We start from the raw sequence: 27,770 nt of genomic DNA on the forward strand, positions 1-27,770 counted from the left end.
AGCTCCACTTAGCCGAAATAATAACAACTTCTATCTCTGTTTAATTCATTAGCATGGCTTCTTATGTTTTCACTGACTTGTCCCTTGAATTTGCATGTATTTAGGTGAGGAAATAGAGTGGAATGAGATGCCTGCATTACTATGCATGAGTCTCATTAAAGATGCGCTCATCAACTCTACATTTTATTTGGATTCCCGTTGCAGCAGTACAAATCACTGGTAATCAACTGTGGTGACATTTTCCAGCAATTATAAGCAAGCTGTCCTTGTTTCAGCAGGCGCTGGGAGACGGATCTCTCCATTTGCCCCACAGTGCCAATGTGACAACTGTTTTGTCCCATGAGAGATAAGGACATTTAATCTGAGAAGAGGAAGAAAGCCATGAAGAGTGTTTTCGATGTGGAATGGGTCGTTTATTTTCCAAATAAATTGTTTAAAAACAAAAGGACATTTTGCTATCATAGTCACATGACAAAAAGACATAATACCATATTATTATTATTATCTTCACAAAAATAGATCAAGAGTTCAGTAGGTGGAATTGATTCATAAAGAGGCAAATTGAAGGGCTCCTAGTCTAAAATTATGGTTACTTTGGGGTATTTTTAGTTATTTTCTCTGTGTCTAACTGTGACGTATCAAACGATTCAGACAACTAGAAAATCACACACTCGATCGAGTTTTAACCACAGGACCGGTTCAGCCCCCTCAAAAGTGCAAAGTGCAAAAGTCTGAAGTGACCCTAACACCGACTGTGTGTATTAATACATTCAACTTTAGATGTGCATTATGGTGTTGAAGTCCTCTGAAGGGAAGGACATGTTTGCACGTCGGAGGTGACACATTTACCAAAGCCTTCAGTGGATAACCACACGTGGACTCTAAGGGTATTTGCATCCACGTTTTCGAGTGTTTGAAGAGAGCTCGTCTCTGAATGTTTTAACTGGCCTGTATCACGCAAGAACACAGATTTAGATTGTGATAACTAGTGACTGCATGTCCTCAGCCTATGAGAAAGCATCACACAGCCCTGTCAAAAACCCAAAAGGTGCACTACACTGGCCACTAAATCAGCGTTATATCGTTATAACACATTTCTTCAACTTTAGTAAAATAAATAACAACGTATGTGCAAATTTTCATCAAACTGAGCCAGTCTGGACAAAGTACAGTTGTTTGTGCACACACTACAAAACCTGGTTAGAAAATAAAATGTTTTAAGGGTAAAACTGTTACACTCTTCTATACTGCCAGTTGTGTTTCTTTTCCACTTTGAACCCTCCTTGGAGAGATGTGGCAAAACAGACTTCAGTCAGCACACAGATTTAAGCGCTCAGTGTGTGGTCATGCCACCGAATTCCTTATTCCCTAATAAAGGAGTGCTTTAGTAGAAAGGCAAAGACAAAAACAAACGGTAAGATGACACAATCCACATTAAAAGCCATCTTTTTGATACAAGTTCAATGTATTTGGCTCTGGTGTTAAATCTATTATTTCTGGCAGTAGCTCCACCTACTAGTCATAGTCACCTTTGGTCAGCACCATCGCTGCTGTCTTGTTGTCCAGCATTGAGCAGCTTTCCAGAAACACCTTTGCAGTTTTAAGGCCATGGGCTGTGATGGCCTTTGGTCTGGCAGTCTTTTTATGTCAGCCTTGATGGTTCAGATGGCTGTGCAACTGTGTAATGTTGGGTTTGTGAAGCAAACAAGCAAGCAAAGGTCAGCAGGGAAACAGATATGCTGGTTCTCAATGTGCTGTAACTGAAGTCAACTGAAACTCTGAACTATTCATTATTTAACTACACTGGCTGCAAGAATCTGTAACGATGCGGATATGAACAAAAATGTCAAGAGATAAAAAAATAAAAGTAGTAACTTTGGTTCAAAGTGTAAACGCGTATGTTTACTACTGAATATCTGTTATGTGTTGACCACTGAATTAATTACTTTAAACACAGCAGCTTTATTTTTGAATTTGACCTGATCAGCTTCCAATTTCACTATAATTGGCTATAAATTTACTAACTTTCTGTTGGAGCACAACCCGCTGCAGTCCCAGAGACAAAGGGAAAGAGCACTGCTTTTGTTAACGTAAGCATTGTAAACAGGCATAAACAGCAGGCATTATATGATTAAGATTGGTCACAGCTGTTGGATGGTATCGATGTGTAAATCTTGATTGTCTGCCTGTCTAAAAACAGGAAACGAAGATGCCTGTCTAATATTTAAAGGCAGCGTATTCCAAAGTTTTGGGGCCATAACTGAAAAGGCTCGTTCTCCTCTACGTTTAAGCCTTGATTTTGGGACAACCAACAGCAGCTGGTCAGCTGATCTGAGGGTCCGTGAAGGAATATAAGGCTGAAGTAACTTGGAAAGGTATGGGGGAGCAAGACCATTAAGGCATTTATAAACCAGTGTTAGGACTTTGAAATTAATTCTGTGATGAACAGGAAGCCAATGAAGAGAAGACAGGGTAGGTGTTACATGTTCATAGCTGTGGGTACCAGTTAAGAGGCGGGCAGCAGCATTTTGAATGAGCTGAAGACGAGCAAGAGATCGTTGGCTGACTCCAAAAAACAGCATTACAGTAGTCAAGCCGTGTTGAAATACAGGCATGTATTACCTTCTCCATGTCACGTCTTGACAAAACTGGCTTCAGCTTTGCTATTTGCCTCAGCTGGAAAAAGCCTTTTTGCAACACCGAACTAATATGTTTGTCCAATTTAAAATCTGCGTCCATAATGACTCCCAAGTTCGTCACATGCTGCTTCATATAAGACCCTAGCCAACCACAATTTACGAGCGGGCTGCATGAAATATTATTAGGTCTAAATACAATCACCTCCGTTTTACTCAAATGGAAATTCAAAAAGTTCACAGCCAATCAAGCTTTGATATCTTCGAGGAAGTTCAAAAGGATTTGGATGGAGCCTGGGCCATTTGGTGCTAAAGGCAAATAAATTAGACAGTCGTCTGCGTAGCAGTGAAAGGATGTTTCGTGTTTTCTAAAAATAGACCCCAAAGGGAGCAGGTATAATGAAAAAAGAAGAGGGCCAAGAATTGAGCCCTGGTGCACCCAACAAGAAAGGGGGGCTGAGGTGGACTAAAAACTTTCAACTTTAACACTAAACGTTCTGCCACTCAAATATGAGCGAAGCCAATCCAGTGCTGCACCTTTGATGCCAACCAGGTGTTCCAAATGAGAGATAAGAATATTGTGGTCAACAGTGTCAAACGCTGCAGTGAGATCTAAAAGCACGAGGATCACGGAACTTCCACAAACAGTAGCTAAAAAGATATCGTTAAAAACACGTAAAAGTGCTGTTTCAGTGGAGTGTAGATGTTTAAAACCAGACTGAAAAAGTTCCATGATGCCATTAGCATCTAAAAACGTATTCAGTTGGGTAAAAACTATTTTTTCCAATAACTTTGAAAGGAATGGAAGTCTTGAAATAGGTCTAAAATTTGAGCAAACTAAAGGGTCAAGGCCATTTTTTTAATAAAGGGCTAACGTTTGCATGTTTAAAACCATCAGGAACCACACTGGAAGTAATACTGCTATTTATAATAGCAAGGACTGAGGTTCCAATTGAAGGGAAAACCTCTTTAAAGAGCCATGCAGGGATCACATCCACGGGAGAACCAGAAGGTTTAATTTGACTAACCATCTCGTTAAGAAGTGTAATTGAGACAGGTTTAAACTGGCAGCTGAACAGGGACTAAACATGGACGGGTCACATGTAGGAGGTACTATTGCTGACCTGATGGACTCAACCTTGTTTACAAAGAAAGAAAGAAACTGATTACATCTGTTAGCAGAGCCTTCCAGGGTGGCAGACTGGGGCACATTTAAAATACAACTGATGGTCTTATAAAGTGCGCGGGATTTGAATTGATCAATCACCTGAGAAAAATGGCTGTTTTTCTAATTTTTCACTGTATGTTGATAGCATTTCCAACAGTCCTTTAACATTTCAAAAGAAACCTGCAATTTGTCCTTCTTCCACTTTCGCTCTGCTCTCCTGCATTGACGTCTCACCGCTCGGGTGGCTTCATTTAACCAGGGCTGGGGAATACGTTTAGAGCGCCTGGTTTTTAATGGGGCCATAATGTTTAGGGTCTCAATACAGGTTTCTTGGAACTGCAAAAGCAGCTCATCCAGACTAAGTCCTAAACTAATTTCAGGGTCAATAAAAGCATTTTTTTTCTATAAACGTTGAGGAGAAGAGAGCAGCAGTGGAAGAATGAAATATTCGACAGCACCTGGGTGGAGCTTTAAACTCATGCACAAGAGAAATATCAAATAAAACAGGTTTGTGATCAGAAAACACGGAATCCCCAATTTCCAAATTAAAAACAGATAAACCGCACGATAACACCAGGTCAAGAGTGCGCCCCTGCTGGTGTGTAGGGCCGTGTACAGACTGTACAAAGTTAAAAGACTGAATAAGATTTAAAAACTCCTGAGCAAGCAGTCCATCAGAGCAACAGACATGAATATTAAAATCACCAACTATTAAAATCTGAACATATTTAGGCACAATGTCAACCAAGAAACATGAAAAGTCATGTAAAAAGTCTTTGTTAAACTCCGGTGGTCGGTAGATTACCGCACACACAACCGGTTGAAAACGTCCCAGTTCAAACATCAAAAGTTCAAAACTGGAGGGGGGAACCAGTACATGGAGTTGCTTGCAATTAAAGTTATTTTTAAAAACTGTCAATATTCCTCCTCCTCTACCTGATATCCTTGGAGCATTTAAAAATGAGCAGTCGGAGGGCAATATTTCAGAAATGAAGTTAGACTAACACCAATTTTCATCCATGTCTCAGTCACAAAAAGGAGATCCAATCCATTTGAAGAAAAGAAATCGTTTATGACAAACGTTTTACTTGCTATGGACCGGGCATTCATTAAAGCCACCCTCGTTGGAGCTGGAGTCTGGGCAGAAGTTGAATTTGCGCCCAAGTTAATGGCACAAATTCACAAAGTTCTGTTTTGTGTCCCCACAGACTTTCATTTGCAAAGTTAGCAAATGACTGCTACAGACTCTCTCCCCAAAGTGTAATGTCACGATGTTAGTAATGGCAGAGTGATAAAAAAAGAACATACCCACATTTAAAGGGTTTAAGCAAACATCTGTTGCCATTCCCTGTTGTGCACTACAGAAAACTCCACATCAATAGCTGCTACTTGATGTGGAATTGATGTGTGGTACCAGTGATCTGTGTCTTCCTGTTCCTGGTCTTCAGTTTCTTTTGCTTTGCTGAAGCAGAGACACTTGGCTAGTTTTGTTTTGTTGAATGCTTATAGAGTTCAATGAAGTAAAATGCAACCGATGGACTCTAACCATGGTGGACGTTTGTGTGGGTAGACACGATCCCAGGCTACTGAGGCCGGCGATTGGGTCCTGGTAGTGACCCAAAGAAATACAAGAGGCAGAAACGAGTTTTCTCCAGAGGGTGGCCAGACGACATGCAGTCATAATAATTTAGCAATATCACCACTGATCAGATTTTGTCCAAACTTTACTATCTGCTATTTTTATAAGATAATCAACATCTGTGAGTCATCATCATGTTTCATAGTCTCTTACTCTCTCGCCATATCATATACTCCCCTTATTAAATTTATATGAAGTTCATGCAAACCAATCAAGTGAGTCCAGCGAATGATTAATTGATCCTAACTGGTCGGAGACGAGGAGTATTTGGAGCTGGCTCCCTGGCGGGATGGCCCTGCCACCTCCACTCTCCAATGAAAGGCACCCCGTTTGATCTAAACTAATCTAATTAACTCTTAAACAGGAACACCTGGGTTCTATACTGAAGGCTCTGCGACTGCTGCGCACGCACACACACACACATACACACACACACACACATACACACACACACACACACAAATGTGCACGCATGCTTCCCAGATGGGTCTTTGATATTTCCGATGGTGGCAGGCATCATGGTTATGTTTACACTTAATGCGAACACACTGTCACTCACATTTACACTTATGTACACACACACACACACACACACACAGACACACACAGTGCATGATCCGCTCTGAGTGCAGGACTGTGTGGCAATGGGAGACTATTTCTGTTCCTAATATACATCTAAGTGCTTACTAAATGACGTGATTAGACTGCGGTCTGATGGTGCACCTGATTAGATTAGCCCCGGTTTGTGCTTTCTGCTCTAACTCACCACAGCCTTAAACCCAACCTTGACCCCAATTAGCCCCACACTCATCAGAGAGAGCTGAGGGACACTGGTGCTGCACCAGCTTATCATCTTGATACTAATTGGCCTGATGAAGCAGGATAAATATGGTTAATGCTGAAATGCAAGAACAAATCAATACATACACCTTATAAGCCAAAAAGGCGAGAGTATCAAAGAGGTGCTGAGAGAGAAGCTGTGTGGATTTTGCAGTTATTTTGATGCATTCAAAATGGAGAATATAAGAAAAAAATAGAAAGGTTAAATCTCTGATGGTCGTCATTGCAAATGAGCAATGACCACTCAGCCATCTGGTTTCCCTCGCATCCTTTTGTCCTTTTGTTCTTAAAAAAGAATCCGTTTGTTTGCAGATCTGTGTCTCCTTAGAGATTGAAATTTATTAAACAATTTATTTTAAATTGTTCCATCTGTCCATCGACCTATACATCATCCATATGTCCTGGATACCCACTTTGTCAGTGTCATAGTCTTGAGGGATGGGAGATGAGTGCAGCCTGTGTTTTGCCTATGGAAGTAAAATATCGACAGATTGGCAGTATATTGCAGGACATTTGTTATATGGAGGCTACTAATGAGATCCTACCCATAGTCGTATCTTGTATGTAGACTCGGTGTGTCAGCATTTTAAAAGTTGGCAGTTTCAGAAACTGTACTTTCAGGAAATAACTGACATTTTTCAAACAATCTCAGCATAACACAAATACTGTCATTTGCAAAAGCATGGATGCTGGCAGCAAACAATCATAAGGATGCACACTTTACATCAGCTGCTGAGAGAACAGAAGTTTGTAGTACACTCGTTGTCGTCTTCTTCTTTCAGCTCTTACCTTTAAGGGTGACCACAGCGGATCACCTGCCTCCGCCTCTGTCAGACCTTCCAGCTGCATGTTGTTCCACAGTCACAGCAAAGCAGACCTTTACGTTGAGTTGGATTAGTTTGATGTGCACTTTGACCTGTGCAGGTCAATAAGGCTGAGACCCGGTGGCTGCTCAGTTGTGAGCAGGATGCCAGCAAACTGCTTCTTTTTTCAACTCACTGAATATTATGCAGGAGCAAACGAACTCTGATAAAGCGGTGCTTGGTATGGCATGACACTGCTAACGGCATGTACCATGCAAACTGAGTGATAGCTATATGTGAGACCTTTTATGTTATTTCAATCCCTCATAATAGTGAACAAATGTCTCAATCAAGGTGTTCTCCAGTATCTTTTTACAAAGAAAAATATTTAAAATAAACAGAATGCAGTGATTTGTAAATCTTATAAACCCTCATTTCTGGACATGTTGAGCATATCAAATGTTTAAAATGAAGTATTTTTCTATTTCACCAAAAATATTTGCTCATTTTGAATTAGAAGGCAACAACACATCTAAAAAATGTTGGGACAATGCAACAGAAAGCTGGAAAAGTAAGTGGTACTAAAAGGAAACAGCTGGAGGAACATTTTGCAACTAATTATGTTAATTGGCAACAGATCAGTAACATAATTGGCTATTAAAAAGGGCATCTTAGAGAGTTTCTCTGAAGTAAAGATAGGCAGAAGTTCACCAGCCTGCAAACTTGTGGAACAATTTCAGACTTTGAATATCTCATCATCTACAATACACAACAGTATCAAAAGACTCAGACAATCTGAAGACAGGGTGGCATTTTGACTTTGGTAACATCACTGAGTGGACTCGCTTCCAGAAATCGCTCTCTGACTTGTCCGTGCTGTCCACAAATGGAGGTAAAAGAAATATCATGCAAAGAAGAAGTTATATGTTGCCACCTTCTTCTGTGGGCCAAACCTCGTTTAAAATGGCCTGAGGCAAAGTAGAAAAGTGTTCTGTGGTCAGATGAATCAAAATTTGAAATTCTTTTTGGAAAATATGCACAGAGCATCCTCCGGACTAAAGAGAAGAGGGACCTTGGCAGCTTGTTATCAGTGCTCGGTTCAAAAGTCTGATTGTCGTCTGTGCATTTGACAGCTTGTACGTGTGTTAAGGCTCCATGTCAGTTTAAAAGTTTTGGTTACCAGTTGTCATCTGTTCCCAAATGCACTCTTGTGCTCATCTTCGCTTCCTGTTTGGTTCAGAGCTGAGCTGTATTACACAGTTTGAAGCATCAGAACAAATGCACTTTGACTATGTGACTATTAGTTTTCCTTTTTTTGTTTGATTGTGTTTTGTGCCATTTGTGACTTTGGTAACATAATTTGAAAATGGTTTTCTTATGACCATTTAGGTATTTTACACAGTAAACATTGTGTAACACTGTGTAACACAACGTATCACCGAACCACACGAGCGATTGATGAAGTCGCCTCAAACCTTTGAGCATTAGGGTAACTGCATATACACCTGTATACACCTTTAAGAATTCATGATGTTTTTATTGCTATGAATTGAAGCTAACAGTGTGTCTGCAGACCCAAAAGAAAAGAGGCTTAATCTGACAAAGGCGTAGTTTGGAAGAGCATTCAAAAAGGGGACAGATGAAATTCAAGGATAGTAAAAAGGAGACAAATACAGAACTCTCGACAGTCCTTAGAGCATCGAGCACGGGGGGAAATTGAAGCTTGTTTCGCTCGAATGCATGTTGAATTGCTCTCTGTTTTGTCGAGTTTCTTTCCAGTTGAATTATTTGAACTTAGATCATTTTGTTCTCAGTAGAAAAGAGCTGAAATGATGGTGGACAGATACTTGTATTTGTTAAGTCCATATGTCCAAAGTAGTATTTATTATGGACATTGATCAGACAGACAGTGTAATCCTGTCATAGGCTACGTTCACACTGCAGGCGAAAGCGCATCACATCTGATTTTCTGACCCTCTGCGACCCATCTATCCGATCATGGTGTGACAGTGTGAACGGCACAAATCCGATATTTTCACATCCGATCTGGGTCACTTTCATATGTGGTGCTGAATCCGATACGTATCTGATGTTTTAGAAAGCGACTGCTGTTTGAACGGACGCATTAAAACCATCTTTTACGTCACTGACACAAGACAGACGCCAATTATCAGCGCCGGAGAAGACATCGCGAACGCTTCCTGGCCATCCAGCGTAGATGTCAGTGAAACTGTTGGGAAGACAACGTGAACATTTTCTTTGTACTGTATAATCTGCAGATTCTGACAGAAATCTGCAGCTACCCTTTGAAGCACTGCTCCTCTAAAACAGCAATAAGGATCATTATTAGGTCATTTACATTATTATGTAAATAACAAAATAACTTAAAGCAAAAATTGGGAAACGTAAAGTCCGAAGTCTTTATATTAAGGGCCATCAGTCAAACATTGTTTGCTCTGGGTCTAAACAGAGCGCGTCGTGTGTGACGTCTTCTTTTGCGCATGCGGCCGCTTTGAGCGTTCACACTAGAGCGCGTTTGCTGTCGCATTTTATTTGCAGTGTGAACGAGCAGACAAAAAAATGGGATTTGATCAAAAAATCGGAACTGAGCATCAAGACCTGCAGAGTGAACGCAGCCTGAGAGTCTAATTTTTAATCTTGTGTGTGATGCTGCTTTTGGCCTCGTGCAACCTTGATCAGCCACCGGAGGGAAAAAACCCCAAAAGTTCGGCTTTGATTTAGTGAAATCATGATGCAGCTGTATCAGTAAACACTTCCTGAAAGAATTTGAATCAAATGTGCTTCTTCCAAAAGCTACAGAAGCTTCTCGATGTTTAAAGAGAAACTTCAGATCACTAATCTGAAGTACAGTCCATGTATAAACCACATAGCACCGTGAAAGTTCAAAGTCTGTTTATTTTGAATGCCAAACATTCTCATCAAATTATTCATTCTCAGTCTGTCAAGGGCAGCACTTCTCTGCCTTTGTATCGTAATGCACCGAATTCACCGGTAAACTTTAAGAAACGTATTTTCTCCACCATCATTTTATTATATTACAGTAACATAGAAACACATTCAGCCATGACTCTGACATTACGGAGCCCTGCGAGGGACACTGCAGTTGAAGATGTCTTTTTGAGAGATCAAAAGTTGAACTTTTTAGGTTCGTGCACTTGCAGGTCAGTGCTGGGACCTTTGAAACCACCACGTCTGGACTGGTAATCTGGCATACTGGGCATTTTCCCAGTGGGCTGACACACTTTTGGTCCAACTGGTCAATTGAATGGCTGCTGTGCACCAGCCTTCCAACACTGACAGCAGCCCATTGGTTCGTTTTCATTACTGACACTGTATTGCTCAACCCTACCTTTGCTGTGTGCTCACTGACCCTATAGGTTGGAAGAAGTGACGAAAAGGTGACGCTGAATCCACTTAAATTTACTTAATCCTCCGATTATATGATGATATGGGTGCCGAGTGCTCTGAGCTGCTTGAGGAGGTTGTTTTGAATAGTGCGCATCACTATTTGGCCAACAAAGTGAGTAAAACCTGCAGATTTTTTTCATTTGATGAGAATCAGTATTTACTTTTTGTGTTATCCTCATAAAACAAAATACAGGATAATCACGTAGTTTTGTTTTTTACGACCCGCACTGAGCCAAACAGAGACGTCTCCGGTACCTGATAGGACTGGTAAACAGCAACGAGCCAGCAACGACTACAGCAGAGGTTGTTATATTCTCACGTTGGGGAATATAAAACCCATTTCAGATACACATTGCTTCATGACACACTGCTCACAGAAAAAGGATATTTTTGCTTCACCAACAAATCCTTCCTTTTGTAATTAACATGATATAATTGTCAAGGGGCCGCAAGCCCATCTATTTTTGTTACTCTCATAAATAGACTTTGGCCTCTTTCTGATAAATCTCACAGAATGTAAGTAGCTACAGGATATAAGAAACAGGAAGATGGTTTTCGGTGCCTTACTGGACTGCTTACCAAAGTCTGAAAGGCATTTAAGATGATTAACTTGCATTTTTATGCCTTGGGCTTGCTTCCTGAAAGAAAATTAGGAGTTGCACTTCTGTCAGATCAATGAAATTATGTTTTAGCCATTTTGGGCATTTGCCCATTTACATATTTAATCTTCCACACTTAACTTGAACAAAATCTTTTCTTTTAGTATTCTTCAGTCCCTTTGGGTGAATGAGAACATACCAAAGTGAACTCACACATATTCACTGCAGCTGTTTGTTGATATGGACTACATGTAGTCCTGAAATTGTTGATTTAGGAGGAGATCATTTGAACTTTGTTTCCTTTATTCGTCTCTGTCCTTTTATCCTTGTCTAACCATCAAGATCCAGCGTAACCCACCACGTCTTCTTGCTTTTTTATGCGTTTTATGCGTGATGTGTGTTGCACTGCTATCACCTGGCTTCATTTAACTGCTGTTGCAGGCTGGGATCTATTTTATGCTTGTGTATTTACACAAGGTTTAATATTTTTACAGTGCAGGTGCTTGGAAACTAGATCTTATAACAAGGTGGGTCTAAATAAAGAAAATGAAATGATGGTTAGTGGATAAGATATATTCAGGTCGTAGATGAGTCAGATGAGCCATATTCACCTCTGGACTGTTTCCTGAGCAGCTGTTCGATCATTCAATAACTCTCACTGTGTCCATCTGCACTTGGAGCTCTGAAAAACGTGCCCGATCACCTCTGCTCCAACAAATCTGTGATCCTACAACTTCAATTTTCTGTTTGGTGGTGGGAAGAAGTCAGCAGATTTGGACATTGGTGCAGAAGAGTAAGAGATAATGAGACATGTTATTGATGGCACTGCATCTTCTCAGTATCACTTGCTGCCACCACATCGTGCTATTGGTTAGAGCTTCCAGGATTATTATTGTTATTTACTGAAAAGCTGTTGAGCAACTTTAACCAAAGAAGTTGTCGTAGGATTTGTCAGTTACTATCAGAGCTTTGTGAGAGAGACAGACCCAACACGCTCCCAGGCCTGTGGCTGAAAAGCTCGGTCAGTCATTTCTCATGGATTCATCTTTTTTGACACAGAGGTGTCCCAAATGGGAACAACCGAGAAGGAAAAAAGTTTCTATAGCAGCCGTTAGTCACTCCTTTACTTCAGTGCTTTATGAGTTACCCAGTTCTACATGACAATAGCCTCTATTTCTCATGTAGAACTGATCAATGGTGCCTACGGATTCTAAGTCAAGTAAAATATTTGGTTAAGTGATGCATCTGTATAATCGGAGTGCTAAAAACAGGCTGCTTTCCCCATCTTTATATAGATATACACTGCAGTGCAGGTGCAGAGAAAGATGTAGCACGTGGGCAACGACTTCAGATGATTAACAATATTAACATCCGGCCCGGCGTACATTTATATCCGGCCTGTGAGATCATTTTATACAGATGTACTATTATTGTTATGCATGGCTCAGCGATATGAGGCGCTAATAATATACAAACTACAGATCCCATAATGCAGCGCTGCAGCCTCCTTGCTGAACTAGGCTAACTGGGAACATCAATCAAGTCAAACTTCTGTTATTGTGAAGCTCGCCGCTCACAATGGTGCAGAGAAAAGTTGACTCTGAAAGCAGAGCCTTTCAGCGCCAGTGGGAGGCTGAATATATGTTTACAGACATGCTGGTAAAGCCGTGTGTCTTATTAGTGGAGCTAATGTGGCTGTAATGAAGGAATTTAATTTAAGACGGCACTACGAGACAAAACGTCAGGATAAGCTGAAAAACCTAAACGCAGAAACTACAGGAAGTAGAAGAGCTAAAGAAGAATCTGACATTTCAGCAGAGGTTTGTCACCAGAGCAAAATCACAAAGTGAAGCTGTTGTGAAAGCAAGTTTTATCGTAGCAGAGGAGCCAAATCAGCCCGGTACCGCTCTGAAGAGCTGCATGATGAAGCTGTGCGACGTCTTGTGTCCAGACAAAACACAGATTTTGGCAAATGTGAGCCTGAGCAGAAATATGATTGCTGATCGGGTTTGTGAGATGGCCACTGATTTAAGAACACAGCTGTGTGAAAGAAGCAAAAACTTCATTGCATAGTCGGCTGTGGATGAAAGTACAGACATGATGGATACTGCACAGCTGGCCATCTTCGTCCGTGGGGAGGAAATACTGAACATTAAATCGATGCACGGGACAACGACAGGAAAAGACATTTTTTAAAACGTATGTCAAAGTGTAACCGACGTGAAACTGTCCTGGGACAGACTTGTTGGACTTACAACAGATGGAGCGCCGGTGCTGTGCGGTGAAAAAAGCGGACTAGTCAGCAGGATGGGAGTAAAGATGCAGGAGAACTGTACCGGTGAGTTATCAGCACATCACTGCATCACACACCAGGAAAGGCTGTGTGGTAAAGTCCTAAAAATGGAGCATGTAATGATCACCGTGACGCAAACCGTAAATTTTATCTGAGCTAAAAGTTTAAATCACCGTCAGTTTCAGTCTTTTATGTGGGAAATAGATTCAGAGTTTGCCGACATTCCTTCATGCAGAGCTCCGCTGGCTGAGTTGGGATAAAAGTTCTCAACAGTAGTTTTTGAGCTCATCAAGGAAACCTGTCAGTTCATGGACATGTATGATGCGGTGAAGGCGTTTCAAGTGAAGCTGTCACAAATGCACCAGTGCAGCCTGCCTCACTTTCCCTGCTGCCGAGTAATGTTGAACCAAGTCAGCGCACTTTGCTGAGCTGCACCTGTGCAGATTCAGATGCAGCTGCAGTGTAACGATGCACTCAGGGAAAGTACGACTCTGAATGTCCCGCACAGTTTATTAGCTCCACTCCTGCAGCTCCGTCTACATGCGGCTCCAACCTTGTGTTTGCTCTCATTTATTTTTTCTGGGGTTTTGGCAGCATGTTCATATTTCTAACTTGCATAATTTTGACAGGATATATTTTTATGAAGAGCAAAATATTTAAAGTTAAAGTTTATTTTTTTAAGTTTATTTAATCTGGAATAATATTCCGGTCTGTTTTTATTCACATTTATGTTTAAAAAAAACGTGTTTTAGTGTTCAATAAATGTTTATCTTGTTTGGCCCGCGACCTAAAGTGTGCCTTGAGTTTGACACCCCTGCTTTAGGGCTTCATGTATTCCTAAGAGAGAGAAGAACATTTTTCACTGTCACAGAGAGCATCTATCTCTGGATATTTCACATTCAACACGTTCGCACATCAAGACCATTTTGTCCTGCATATGTATGACTTAAAAACAATTAATAGCCAATCATTAAATTTCCATCTATATAGAATTTGCTTAAACTTCATTTCAACATGCATAAAGTCAAATGGAGCCATTACTGGATGGATACTGCATTGGCTAAGTGGGCACATGTACACTGTGTACAGGCTGCTTCCTTTAAATTAAAAGACTATTGAAGATTATAAAATTATTTTTGTATATTTGTGAATTAAATCATGCCATAATAAGGACCATAAGTCAACTGCAAACTCAGAAGGACAGCGAACAGTATACTGAAGCATGAACTATCGGCAGATGTGCAACTACTGTAGTCTCCTGGGAACAATGTGAAGCTAATGCTGTTAGCCAAAATCCAATGCTAGCAACACCAGACTGGTTGCAGAGGATAGTTGATATAATTGTGGTCTTGTGTGAATATACTTTGTGTAGAAGATGCACATGAAGTACATAATGGATGCATGAATCTATTATTTTTAATGGAGTTCTTATCCTGAAGTTTAACCCTTATTTATCACCTAATAACACACGTGCAGCTAAATGTTCTCTCTCTGGCCTTTACATGAACAAGCCCACGTTACTATTCTGATCAAACACACAAGAAGCTGCAAAATCTCTTTATAATAATAACAAGAAAAGAAGATTTATCAAAGAGTTTGCCACACTGCCACCAATACCTACATGATTCTGTTGTGGATGCTAAAAATGCATAAGAGGCTGATGAAAGAAGCAGAAAGAAACACTTGTGCAGGTTCAAGTGGCCCAGATAAGAGCCTCAAGTGTCTTCCATCATACTGTAATTAACTGTTGTCAAAGTGATTAATCATGTGTCTACAGGGGTGGAGTGCAGGAGGTTGCCGGCATTTGTTGAGTTGATTTTGAGGCAGACAGACAATGTGTTTGCACTCCAGTTACTGCTGAAAGTTAGAACTGCATCAAACATCCGGAAATACGTCTACTAGACTGAGACGGCAGCATTGTAACCTGCTGTATGTAAGACAACGTGCACGCTTTGATTTGAGTGACAGGAAGGAAGAAAAAGTACAAGAGTGATTTTCAAGCTTTTTGCTTTAAACTTGTACAAATAAAATAAAATATATTCTAATCTTACTTATTATTGTCTCTGTGAGGTAAAGCTTGTGCTCCCCAAGCGTCACAAATATCAGTATGGATGCTCATACTCTGAGGTAGTGAGGCTTGATAGTGAGAGATGATACAGCACAATCATAAAGCTATGCATTTCTTTGTTGTTGTTATTTACTGTAGGTGCTGAAAAAAGCCTGCCAAGTGCAACTAGCAGAAAATAAAAGTTCTTCAGGCAAAGATCAGACGTTTTCTGTAGACCGTTTGATAATTATATAATTATGCCGTCTTTTCGATATCAAGGACAAAAGAAACGTTGGAGTTTGCCCCCCACACCTTTCATAAAATTTGCTCTCCACCACCAAAAAATGTGAAGCACAATGAAGTAAAGGTGAGAGGAATAATGTTGCTCCGGTAGAAATTCTGTCACTAGCAGATTTTTATATTACTCACGTTAACTGTGTTTTTTCTAAGCCCTTTTACGCCTGTCATCATTTCACTAAGCATTTGAAAAGAGGCCTGAAGAATAGCCAGTGGTTGGGTGCTGTGAGTGAGCACTACCGAAGGGCCAGAGGAGAACAAAGAGCCCACTGCCAATTTGATTATAATATCACACCTTTTCAGAGAGTTAATGTGGTGTCTCAGATGTCAGACCGCTCTCTTTCTCTCGATCTGTTCTCATCCTTTCCTCGCTTATCCCCATCATTTCTCTGTCTGTCTCTCTACCGCTCTGTTCTTCTCATCCTTTCTTTTCTCCCGGCTTTGTGGCCTTACTTGAGAGGCTTTGATAAAAAAATCCTTTCAAGGTAGAATGCGATGGCCTGAAATGTCATTCCCAGATCAGATGTTGCTGAAACGAGGCCCGTCATATCATTCGGTGCGCTCGACTTCATTAGTTCTTTGTTCGGTTTTACGTCAGCTTTCGTCGCCGCAATCGCTCAATGAAATCACCTGTGGGTTCCTAGTTTTTCTCCCACTTATGTTTTACAAAATAAATTATACTGTACGTAGAGAAGAAGACGGTGCCATTCTTCAAACGAATAAAGGAATTTCTCTCGTTCTGGCGTCCATTCTTCTAATAGTTCAAGAGTTCAGCAGAGGTTTCATTTCTAAATAAAACTCAGCAGCTCTTGACAAAAATATATCTGCCTCAGTCAAACTGAACTAAAAATAAGACAAAACTGCTCATTAAGCACTGAATTGTCTATTTAAAGACTCGTAGTAATTTATACAGCAGTTATTGGTTTACAGGATATGATCCCGTGATTTTATGTTGCAGTTTCCTACACATGAACTTCATTGTTATGTTCTTTCTATATGTGTTAGTATTTGCTACGGCTAATATTAGCATAGTTTAGTTAGAAAAGGAATCGAGACTATAGGACTGCATGACAGAGACAGATAATTAATGATATGTAATGTACAAATAATATAAATCAGTCACAAAACGTGAGGAAATTTGCATTTGGTTCATTACTTGTAACAAGACTGTAGAGTAGAGTAGAGTAGAGTAGAATAGAGTAGAATAGACCTTTGTTAATCCCTTGGGGAGGTCCGATCAGGGAAATGATGGTTCTAGTAACACACTGCCATTCCTCCTTAAATACAAATGAGGAAAAACATACCAAGCAGATTCAAGTAGAAAATATGAGCTATTTGTGGGTTGTGGGTTGCACCCGTGAAAATTTTGCCAAATTGCTTATTCTGCTACTGACTCTGAGCTTCTGGTAGCACAGGTGCTGACAATCAGGTGGCTGATTGGTATCTTATTAGCAGCACCTGTGAGCAGCGGCCACTTGGTGTCTGCTCTAAGCATATAATCCCTGACTGATCCAGGTAGGGCCTGTGCCAAAGGGCACCTTCAAGCTGGTTCTCTGCAAAGCCAGTTGCAGCATTATTTGGAGTGAGCTGTAGTACCAGAAACAAATGGATGTGCCCAAGTTTCATATAACGGGCGACATTACATCAAAGAAATATTCAACCAAACACAAATGCCCTTATTTTTTATTACGTTTGTTATAACATAGCTCAGCAAAACCCCATCGCTTTTTACACAGGCGGTTAGTGCAATTAACCACACGGCGACTCGACTTTGTAAAGTGAAATACCCAGGGGAAAGGCAACTTTTTTGATGGACTATGGCAGCGTTGCTGCTCAGAAGTTTAATTGAGTGTTTCCAGACGGATTAACAAGAGGCAGAAAAATTAAGAAGCTAACTGAGAGGAGTATCTCAATCAGCATGCTGCCAGTGGAAGTTTTCTGACACCTGGAGGGAAAATTCCCTTTCGCTGTAACTCTCGCCCAGAGTGAATGTGAACATCTTTTCTTGGCTAGATACTGCCAGGGAGTTTATAATTGAGTTGAGACTCAGGAAATACTCATTAAGACGTTGTCAGTCGCCAGAGGAGACCACGCTGAATGTGTTTAGACACCACTGAGACTGCAGGTATCCCAGAGCCTTGCTCTTCTCCAGCTGGAGGGCAAAAGTATACGTCTGTGCTCAGGTGTGGATGCGTCTGTGTGTTTTGAAGCCAGCATGTGTGTATTCACATGTGGTTGTGTGCAAGGGTTTAATAAACTCACAGGTTCACGGAGCACCATCTGCCTGCTCGGCGTTCGATCGAACGGGAGCTGCTTGTGAGGGGCGGAGCTGGTTGTGAGGGGCGGAGCTGTCACCCACCATGTCTGACAAACTATTGATAGAAACACCTGTTGACTGTCTTGCCTTTGCACCCACAGTCTACCACGCAGCAGCTTCTTGAATGAATGGAGTTGATGTCTGGAGTCTGTACTGGCTTCTCGGCTGGTCATCTGCACACGAACCCACAGAGCATTCTCGTTCCCAACGCGCAACATACCGACCGTCTGTCACGGCCCGAGGCGTGACATAGTAACGCCAGAGGTACCCTTGCACGTCCTTATGAGACGCTCTGGATTGTTAAAAGCTTTGCAGCTTTCTAATGTAGCCCTAACCTTAGCCATAACCTGACATTCATAGAACCCGCTCTTACACCTTGGACCACGTAACATACAGACGATTTGTCACATAGCGTCGCCATGTTACGTGTTGGGATGAGAACGTGTCGAAACCCAATATAAAAACAGCCTTTTGGGTTAATTTAGCATTTACATGTTTTATTTTTAATGTTTTAGAGTAAAGTACGTAGTCATCCCAGACAATTAAATGTTCAACACTGAACATTGTTTTTAAAATCAATACAAGTGTGAAACAAAAACGTGTTTTTCACTCTGTCTGATGTAGGAAATGTGGGAAATATGGCACTGATAAGAATTAATAAGCATCACTAATCAAAAATACGTGTTGTCTTTATGGGAAAAATTAGCATAAGGCAGAAATAACCATTTAAATTATCCTGTGATATAATCTAAGAGTGGAATTGGCTTAAAATTAAATAGTTTATCTTTATAAAAAGTGTAGTGTGTGTGTATATAATAACTTGAAGAAAGAATAGAAATAATAATAGGAAATAATTTAATGAGGCACGTGTACAACATATGATGTACAAAATTTAAGGGGAAAGCTCTATATGTATAAAAAAGTATTGATTGTTGACTAAAACACAAAAAGTTAAGATGGTGTGAAAGCTGTTGATATAAACATATAATAATAAAATAGAATTGATTACTTTAAACGCTGATTTTTCTGGAAAAAACTGTAACATGTGAATTAATGTGTTAGTAGCTGCCACCGTTCACCTGCTGCACGCGGCAAATTAATTTGTTTAGTTTAGAATTGGCAGAAATAAATTTTGACCTTGTTGTGCTGAAATCTACTTCTAATAAGAGCTGCTGTGATCTTCTCGCACTCGGGGATCATAAAATGCATCCCTCCGTGGTTTGGTGGCCTCCTTCAACAGGGTCATTTAAGTCAGGCAGTTGGGAGAACGGCCTTTTTGATGATATCCGTGCGTGTGTGTCAGATTTGCTATTTAGCTCAGTCTGCAGTTCCTTATGCTAAATTCAGGTTGAAGCGATAATTAAAATGAGCCTGAAGGTGTGTAGCCAATGATCTCTCCAATGAACAGGCAAAGGTACACATACATGCACACACTGACAACTGCTGCTGCCACTCAGTTTGACAGTGAGCAGAGCACAGGAGGGTGTGTGTGTGTGTGTGTGTGTGTGTGTGTGTGTGTGTGTGTGTGTGTGTGTGTGTGTGTGTGTAATATCAGGTCACAGGCCTTTGTCCATAAACAATAACTTTCTCACTAACAACATTTAAAGATCAGGGGCACGATCAGATTCATAGGTGGTTAAAGGATATTAAGATTATTAATGCAACTGGAGAGAATGTGTCAGACAGTTTATTAGGTACAACAGTACTGGTTTGGACCCCCTTTTGCATTCAGAGCTGCTACACGTCAGCAGTCCTCTCCTGGGATCAGTTAACTGTGGAGGAAACTTGAGTACAGTGAATTTATTGTCATGTTGAAGAAAGCAGTATGAGATCATGTGAGCTTTGTGACAGGGTTCATTATGCTGCTGGAAGCATCCGTCAGAGGATGGGAGCACTGTAGCCCATCCACCTCATGGTCCGATATGTCTTTCAGAGATGCTCTTCTCCAAACCTTAGTTGGTTGTAATAGCAGGTTATGTGAGTTACTTCTGCATTCCTATCAACTCAAACCAGCCATTCTGCTCTGACGTCTGACACAAGGCATTTAAACCCAGAGAGCTGCCACTCGCTGGATATTTGTCTCTTTTTCTGACCGTTCCCTATAAACCGTAGAGGTGGCAGCAGTTTCTGAAATAGCCAGAGCAGCCCACCTGGCACCGACGGCACTGCCACATCCAACTTAAATCACCTTTGGGATTCTCAGTTTGAACTTTAACAGGATGAACTGAACGTGTCGAAAAACGAAAAGCCATTTTTCTCTATATGACCCCAAAACAGAGACAAAACAGAGACAAGTATAAGAAGGAAAAAGACCCCAATGATGAATGATGGGTTTCTTTTTTAGATACAAAATAACAAATATTGGGACAGTTACATAATTTACAAGTTCCAGGGTGTCCATCCATCCGTTTCTGTCCCGGGCACAGTGAGAAGTCTGAGGTGACTCTACAGTGCAGGATCGCTCCACCAGCGTTTTCACTCCGACAGATGGATGAAGTTTATTAAGCATGTGACAGTTAACACCTCCAGTGGAGCAAAAACACTGCAGCGAATAAGTAAATGTTGGCTTTACCAGCCCCTTCCCCCTGCTATTTATACACTGCAGTTAACATTTCTATTAGACGCTATTTCAATGAATTATTGTTGCTGCTCTGATCATTACGAGTGTCACTCCCCCTCGCTCTATCTATAAGCTATATTTCTCCAATTATTGTATAGATTGAAGATGCTGGCAGGTCACAAATGGATTAAATGTCTTATTCTGGTTTATTTTCAGGAGGTCTGCTTTATAACCAAGGCCACAGCCATCTCGCTAGCTTGTGAAGGACTTAATTAGAGTTTTAAGGCTGAATTAAAGTGCATTCAGTTTGGGGTTTAATCATCGACTCATTCTTTAAACTACAACATCTAATCAACAAAAATAGCCAGAAAGGCTGGAGAGGAGATTCTAAAAGCAAGGCAATACTTCAAACACAGTGTGAAGTATAATTTCACTAATGAGAGGGACAAAAATAGTCTTTTCACGAAGTCCGACGGCTGAGAGCACGGTGGAGGATGCGCGAAAAAACATAATGTGTGCTCTTGACCTTTCATTAGAGATGCAGCGAGTGTTTACTGGAGCTTTAACACTTGTGTTCGAGCAGGAAGGTGCATATAAAGGACCTCACAGTGATGTTAAAATTGTTAGCAACTTAAATGGCTCCTCGTTAACCTCGTGGCGTTATTACTCATAGTTCGTTGAATATTCAGGTCGGTATAGATTGTCAACAACATTCTTACATCTTCTGCATACTTCTGAACATTTTTCTGTCTCACTGTGTCTTTTCTTTCCAGACCCTGCCAACCACAACATACGAGTTAGAGATCATGGCCAAGGACATGGCAGGAAGTGAGGTGGGCCTAACAGGAACAACCACTGCCACCATTACCATAACAGATAAGAACGACCATGCCCCAGAGTTCACACATCCGCTGGTGAGAAACTTCCCTTTTTTCGCTCTCTGCTTTTTCTTAATGCTCGCTTAGGTTGTTTTTGTCTGCTATGTGAGGTCACTTGTCTCCTGCCTGCAGTTTCCCACCAGAAAAGTCAGAGATTACTGTGGCTAATAAAGGAACTGCGTCTTTAAGAAGTTAGGACATCATAGTACAGATGCATCCCAGTGGCATCTCGCTCTGTTATGGAGACAATAAGTTATGATAATAACTGTGACACGTCAAATATAAACATTCAAACAACACCTTTTCAAAGTGAAGTAATAGATTACTGCATATATTTGTGCTCAGGGGAATTAACTGTACAACAGTCAGAATAATGCATATTTAGTTATAGTGTGAAAACAGAATTTGCTTTCCTTTTCAAGTATTTGTGATCTGAAACGTTAGAGTGTTGACAGTAAGGTTGTTGTAATACCACAATTTAAAAAACACCCAGGAAAATACTGATGCTTGATATTGTTTTGAGCGCCAAGAAGCTAAACTTAAAATAAATATTATTATGTCTTTATAAGCTTATTGGTTCTCTGAAGTTGGGCCTCCACGGTAGTCCCAGTTTCTCATGTGAACCCTTGGGTGCTTTAGACATGCATAAACACATCGTAGACCTAGTTGAACCTGATACACTGACGGCCAGAATGAACATGCATTCAGTAAAATTGTGCTTCTTCTTTGGTGTTTTTCCGTGTTTTGTGCCCTGTGGCAGAGACTGAGCCTGAACTCTTGGTAATGTAGTAATCAAGGTTTTTTAAGGCAATGGTTTATGCAGAGTTGCCCTTTGCAATGACTTGACAGATGGACTTTGTTTATGGAGACATACACTGGTGCTACACTCAGTTGCTTCTACACATACTTCATGTACATGTGTTTGTTCACCCAGCTCATGAACTTGTCTGAGTCAGTGTGACCTTTCGTTTTCTCATATGAAGATATTTCATCCTTCTCTTCAAAAGGTAAAGTTCAAGAAAACCCCGAACAGATGGCAGAAGGTGTGGGTGTGTGATGCAGGTGCAGAGGGCGCATAAGGAAAGCACTGAGCAGGAGGGGCAGCATTCCTTCTTTTGAATGAACTGGACTGTTGAGTTAACAATCAGCAGAAAGTTAGTCAGGAAATAACATAAAACACATAAAATAACTGTAAAATCGTTCAACAGTCGGCGAGAGAGTGCCCTGTAGTACGCCCTCCACATGAATTTGTCATGAGTTGCCCCCTCGGTTGTTTTGCTGCCTTCGTGCCTCCCGTTCACCTCTGGAGCTGCAAAAACACGGAGAAAGAACGAGGTCCACTAGATAAAGACCCACTTTCCACCTTAAGGTGCAGTTCCAACACTGAGTTGTGTGTTTTTTAATAGAAATGCCCACAGCTGTTGTCAGGTTTTAAGACGCATACAACTTTTGCCCTAACCAAACCTCCCGCAGCCCTCCCATGATGCATCGAGGTGTCAGGGGAGCTTGTAAGGGGCGCAGCTCAGACGTGAAATGTTACAGCTCAGAGGGCTCGGCAGGGCCACGCAGAGTGCACCGTGTCCGTGTCCCAGTTAATGTTCTCATTCCTCACTGGGAAGAGATATGTTTAATGCCACGGAGAAATTGAGCTTTTATAAAACAAGTGTTTGAGGACGTTAAGCTCCCTGTGTAAATCCTTTACCCTGCTCTCTCCCTGACCGCTTCTCAACCTGCCCATGAATCATCTACGACTCCTCGAATGAACGCCATCATATTGTGAGCGTGCGCTGGTGCTAAGCCTGTGTCAGCAGCTGCTCTCGAGCTTTCACCATATAAATTATTCAGCTAAATATTCAAGGCTTTTCATAGAACTTTGTGCAGGCCCTCCTTAAGAAGACTCTCGAGTTGTCTGTTTCTGGTGACACCCCCTCCTGTAGACCACGTGTAAGCTTCAAAAGCTGCTTTTCCAGCTTATGAGAACTCACACAGCGAAAGATGGAGGACAGGATGAAAAGGTGAGTAAAAAAAAGAGAATTTTACTCATAGACATAAGTAGAGGCAAGAAAAGGAGAAGAAATCACATTTTCAGGAGACGTTATGCTGTTATTATTCATTAAATGCACTGTTGCTGGATTTTTTTTTGAGTTGACATTTTGTATGAATTCAGCAACATAATCCCCACGCAGGGAGCCTCTGTATTTTCTCAGACTTACCTACCACAGCTCTACGCAGAGAGACAACCATCAGAAAGTTTAGCTTCAGACCAGCACTCGTCTACTTGGATCAACCGAACGGAGACTGTTTTCCTTTTCCTCTGTAATTTGTAAAAAAGGCAGGTGAAAAGCCTTTTTTCTCAATTTACCGGTCGATCTACGTCCCTGCCCTCACCTATGGCCACGAGCTGTGAGATCGCGGATACAAGCGGCAGAAATGAGCTTCCTCCGAAGGCTGGCTGGCCTCTCTTAGAGATAGGGTGAGAAGTTCGGCCATCCGGGAGGGGCTCAGAGTAGAGCCGCTGCTGCTCCACATCGAAAGGAGCCAGCTGAGGTGGTTCGGGCATCTGACAAGGATGCCTCCTGGGCGCCTCCTGGGTGAGGTGTTCCAGGCATGTCCCACCAGGAGGAGGCCCCGGGGCAGACCCAGGACACGCTGGAGAGATTATATCTCTCGGCTGGCCTGGGAACGCCTTGGTGTTCCCCTGGATAAGCTGGAGGAGGTGACCGGGGAGAGGGAGGTCTGGGCCTCTTTGCTTAGGCTGCTGCCCCCGCGACCCGGCCTCGGAGAAAGCGGATGAAGATGGATGGATGGATGGATGGCAGGTGAAAAGAGCTTTCACTGGGTTCTGTGCAGGCCTAGGAAAAGCTAGAAATCACAATGACTTTGGACATGCAAGACCAAAAGGGGAATATTTGTCCACAACGCACCACGCTATGTTTGGCAAAACACAAAGAGAACACATCAGCACTCAGACATCGAATACCAGCTGTCGAGTGGTGGACGGGGATGATCTGGGCTTGTTTTTGTAGCAACAGGATCCGGGCACCTTGCAGTCATTCAGTCTACCATGGAAATCTATTCTAAAGCCAAATGTGAGGCCATCTGTGCGACAGCTAAAGCTTCAAGTCCGGACAAATGCTGTGGCACAACCTTAGGAGAGCTTCCCATAAACAAATAGCCACAAGTTTGATCAAATAAAGCTACGCCGAAAAGACGAGCGGGATCGAATAGCTTCACGATGATGCGAGAGATGATGTGAGAGAGCGATAAACTCATAGAAAACAATCCCTTCCAGTTATTGCTTTTAGTTGTGTAGTTAGTTTTTCACAGTACTCGTTCTGTTTCACTTACGCTTCACATAAACAAACAATGGAAATGAGCAAATATCACGTTTATGCTTTGAAACGGGATAGAGGTCAGTTACTGTGTTCCTCACGTTAGCTGTGATGCTACGAGCACGTACATCACAGCTGTAAAACTACAGCACTTGTATCTGGTGCCTTGGCTATGACAGCCATTCAGGATATAATCCTTATTCATACCTGATGTCACATCTGAGGCTAAATCAAAATATAAATTAAATGCATTTAAATAGCACGATACTGCAGCTACTGTTGATAAATATCCTTTTCAGTGGATACAAAAACTATATTAAAACATAGCTCAGAACAGATTTTCATGTTATTTTAACACCGACACCAAACTTCTTCTAGTGCAGGAGATAATTGGAACAATCTTTCAAAAGTGGATAAAAGCACTGAAATGTGTGAATTTGTCGCTCTGGAGTCATGAATCTGAAAAACAAAATACTTTTAGACACTTGAATTTTCTTTTTTTTCCAACTTATGAAAAATGTATTTTACTCCCAAATCTAATCAGTGGATCGAAATTGGAGATTTTTCTCTTGAGTTGTTTCTGACTTTGTGGACGTCAGATTTAAGAACGTCTTTCTAGCTTCTTTTACTGGTTTTTAATGGAAACACCAGATAATTGCAAAGTCCATTTATTATTTAGGAACACTGAGAGGGAGTTTAAACTTACTTCCATGTTTTGCCACAAAATGAAAACAGGTCCAAGTCACAGCACACGACTGTGCAGGTTGAGGCAGCATCCTTTTTATCACTTTGATAACACTTTGATAACTGTGATTCATATCACTATATTTGAGCTTCCACTGCCAATTAATTCCTGTGTGTTTAAGTGAATTTCATGTTTTCCCAGGATGCAACTTCACCTACAGGACGCACTGAATATGCTCACACAAAGACAGATGATCATTTACACTTACACCCGCAGTGTGAGCGTAAATGATTATCACTGTTATCATTTCATACAGTTTTAATTCAGTTTCCTCTTGCTGCAGTCTCACTAATCCACTCGCCAACCCACCAGCCCCTCACGGAGCCCCACTACAAATCCTTAGCCAGCTTGAATAAGCAGCTTCCACGAGCTGTAGGTGAGAGCTGGGAAGGCAAACAGGCGTCCAACCAGGAGATGTGGCTAAACAAAAGTGCTACATAATAACACAAGTTGGCAAAATATTAAGATTACTGAAAAAGTGCTGGCAATTTATGTACATTTTTTAAATCTTTAAAAATAATTTTCTTTGGAGAGTTGTACCCATTTTTAAAACAGGCCAGTGAGCTTTAATAAAAGGGAGTAGTAGGGGTGCAACGATACACAAAATTCACTGGTTCGGTTCGATACTTTGGTGTCACGGTTCGATATTTTTTCAATACAAAAAAAAATGTTCATGCTTTTTTAATTTGTCATTTATTAAAATTATAAATATATATTTTAACTCAAAAGTACAGTTTTTAAATTTAATGTTGCTGAAACAACAAAGGGATAAATAAAAATAAATATATCTGATTGAGGAATCACTCATCTTTGGAAAAGAGAGTTTATTACAGAGAAATGGCTCTTTCAAAATAAAAGCTCTACTATACGCTTCTTCTGGGCTATATTCTCAGCAGCATATTAAACATATCAGGTCCCCATAAGGAGAATCCTGTGCTAACGGCTGTCTAAATGACTCGGGTAAAGTTTGTAGCATGCTGCTTGTTGTTTTTGTCTGCTTCCACTTGTCTTTGCACTAGGATGATGTCGGAGTAAATGTGCAGTCATATTCGTTGTGTTCCCACTAGTGCTGTCAGCGTTAATCTGAAATGACGTTAACACCACAACACGGCAAATCTCCGTTAACGAGCTAACTGCGCTAACACACTAGCTCCCACCCATGTAATTGAGCATTGCATGGCACATCCCACATACTGTTTTACTTTAGTCCATGACGCGCTTACCTTCAGGGTCATACTTCACATGAAAACCAAAATAATTCCAAACGCCAGATCTGAATGAGGGTGGGGGAGGTTCAATTTGCCATGTTGCAAGGAGAGCTTAACTTCTGTCTTGCTAGCTTGCCCTGCGCTCAGTGAATCCGCGTTCGACTACTCCGCCTAGGCTGCACTGTCGAGCGCAGATCCACTGAGCTCTCAACACAGACAGCATCGTCAGAAGGAAAGTTGATCAAATAAATAAAAAATGTTGTATTGTTCGATACATATGCGTACCGAACCGAAAGCACTGTATCGAACGGTTCAATATCGATACGAGTATCGTTGCACCCCTGGGGAGTGTGTCTGTTCATTTTGGTTCCCTTTTGTTATTTGCTGCCCTGCTGCACGTTAGTAAGACAGGGGTGGACTCACAGATCTTTATGTATGGTTTCAGTCAAACGAGAGTACTGATAGCATCGATCATGAGTCAAAATGTAACTTCCACGTTTCTTTTCTTCTGAACTTTTTGTGATTAGTGCTTTAAAATATTAACAACAAAACTAAAGAATCTGAGGTTGCACTCCCTGCCCCGTTAAAAATGAATGAAATTCATTTTCAGGGGTAAGAAGCAGCTTATAGTTAACAGATAAGTGATCCTTAATGTTGCAATACAACCTGCCTGAAGAGTCACTGATGCAACGCTGAAATATGAACATGGAGAGAATGCTTAAAACCTTCTTTATGAAAAATGGCAGAATTAGCTGCCAAACCGCCGTTACTTTTCTCCTTAGTAAGTTCTTTTTAAGGATGGATGATTCCGTATAATCAATCTGCCATTTTTAAAATCGGAAGCTGAGGTATTCCTCACTAGGAAATTTATTACATTTTCCTACTGAAGCTCCTTCTGTAGGGGAATGTGCTCTGGCCTGATTAATTTTATAGTGAGGGTCTAATCCGATTTTTATGAGGAGAAGAAACAAGAAGACAA

General features: G+C 41.1%; 1 protein-coding gene across 1 annotated transcript in view; it reads left to right on the plus strand.

The window, feature by feature from the left end:
- Nucleotides 1–27,770, plus strand: part of LOC120730458 (cadherin-13-like) — a 169,869-nt gene that overhangs the window by 72,764 nt on the left and 69,335 nt on the right. Inside the window, 1 exon segment of the mRNA XM_040026866.1 lies at nt 21,402–21,542. Coding sequence (XP_039882800.1) covers nt 21,402–21,542 — 141 coding nt within the window.

Source organism: Simochromis diagramma, unplaced genomic scaffold, assembly GCF_900408965.1.
Source record: "Simochromis diagramma unplaced genomic scaffold, fSimDia1.1 OVJJ01000293.1, whole genome shotgun sequence".
Taxonomy (NCBI): domain Eukaryota; kingdom Metazoa; phylum Chordata; class Actinopteri; order Cichliformes; family Cichlidae; genus Simochromis; species Simochromis diagramma.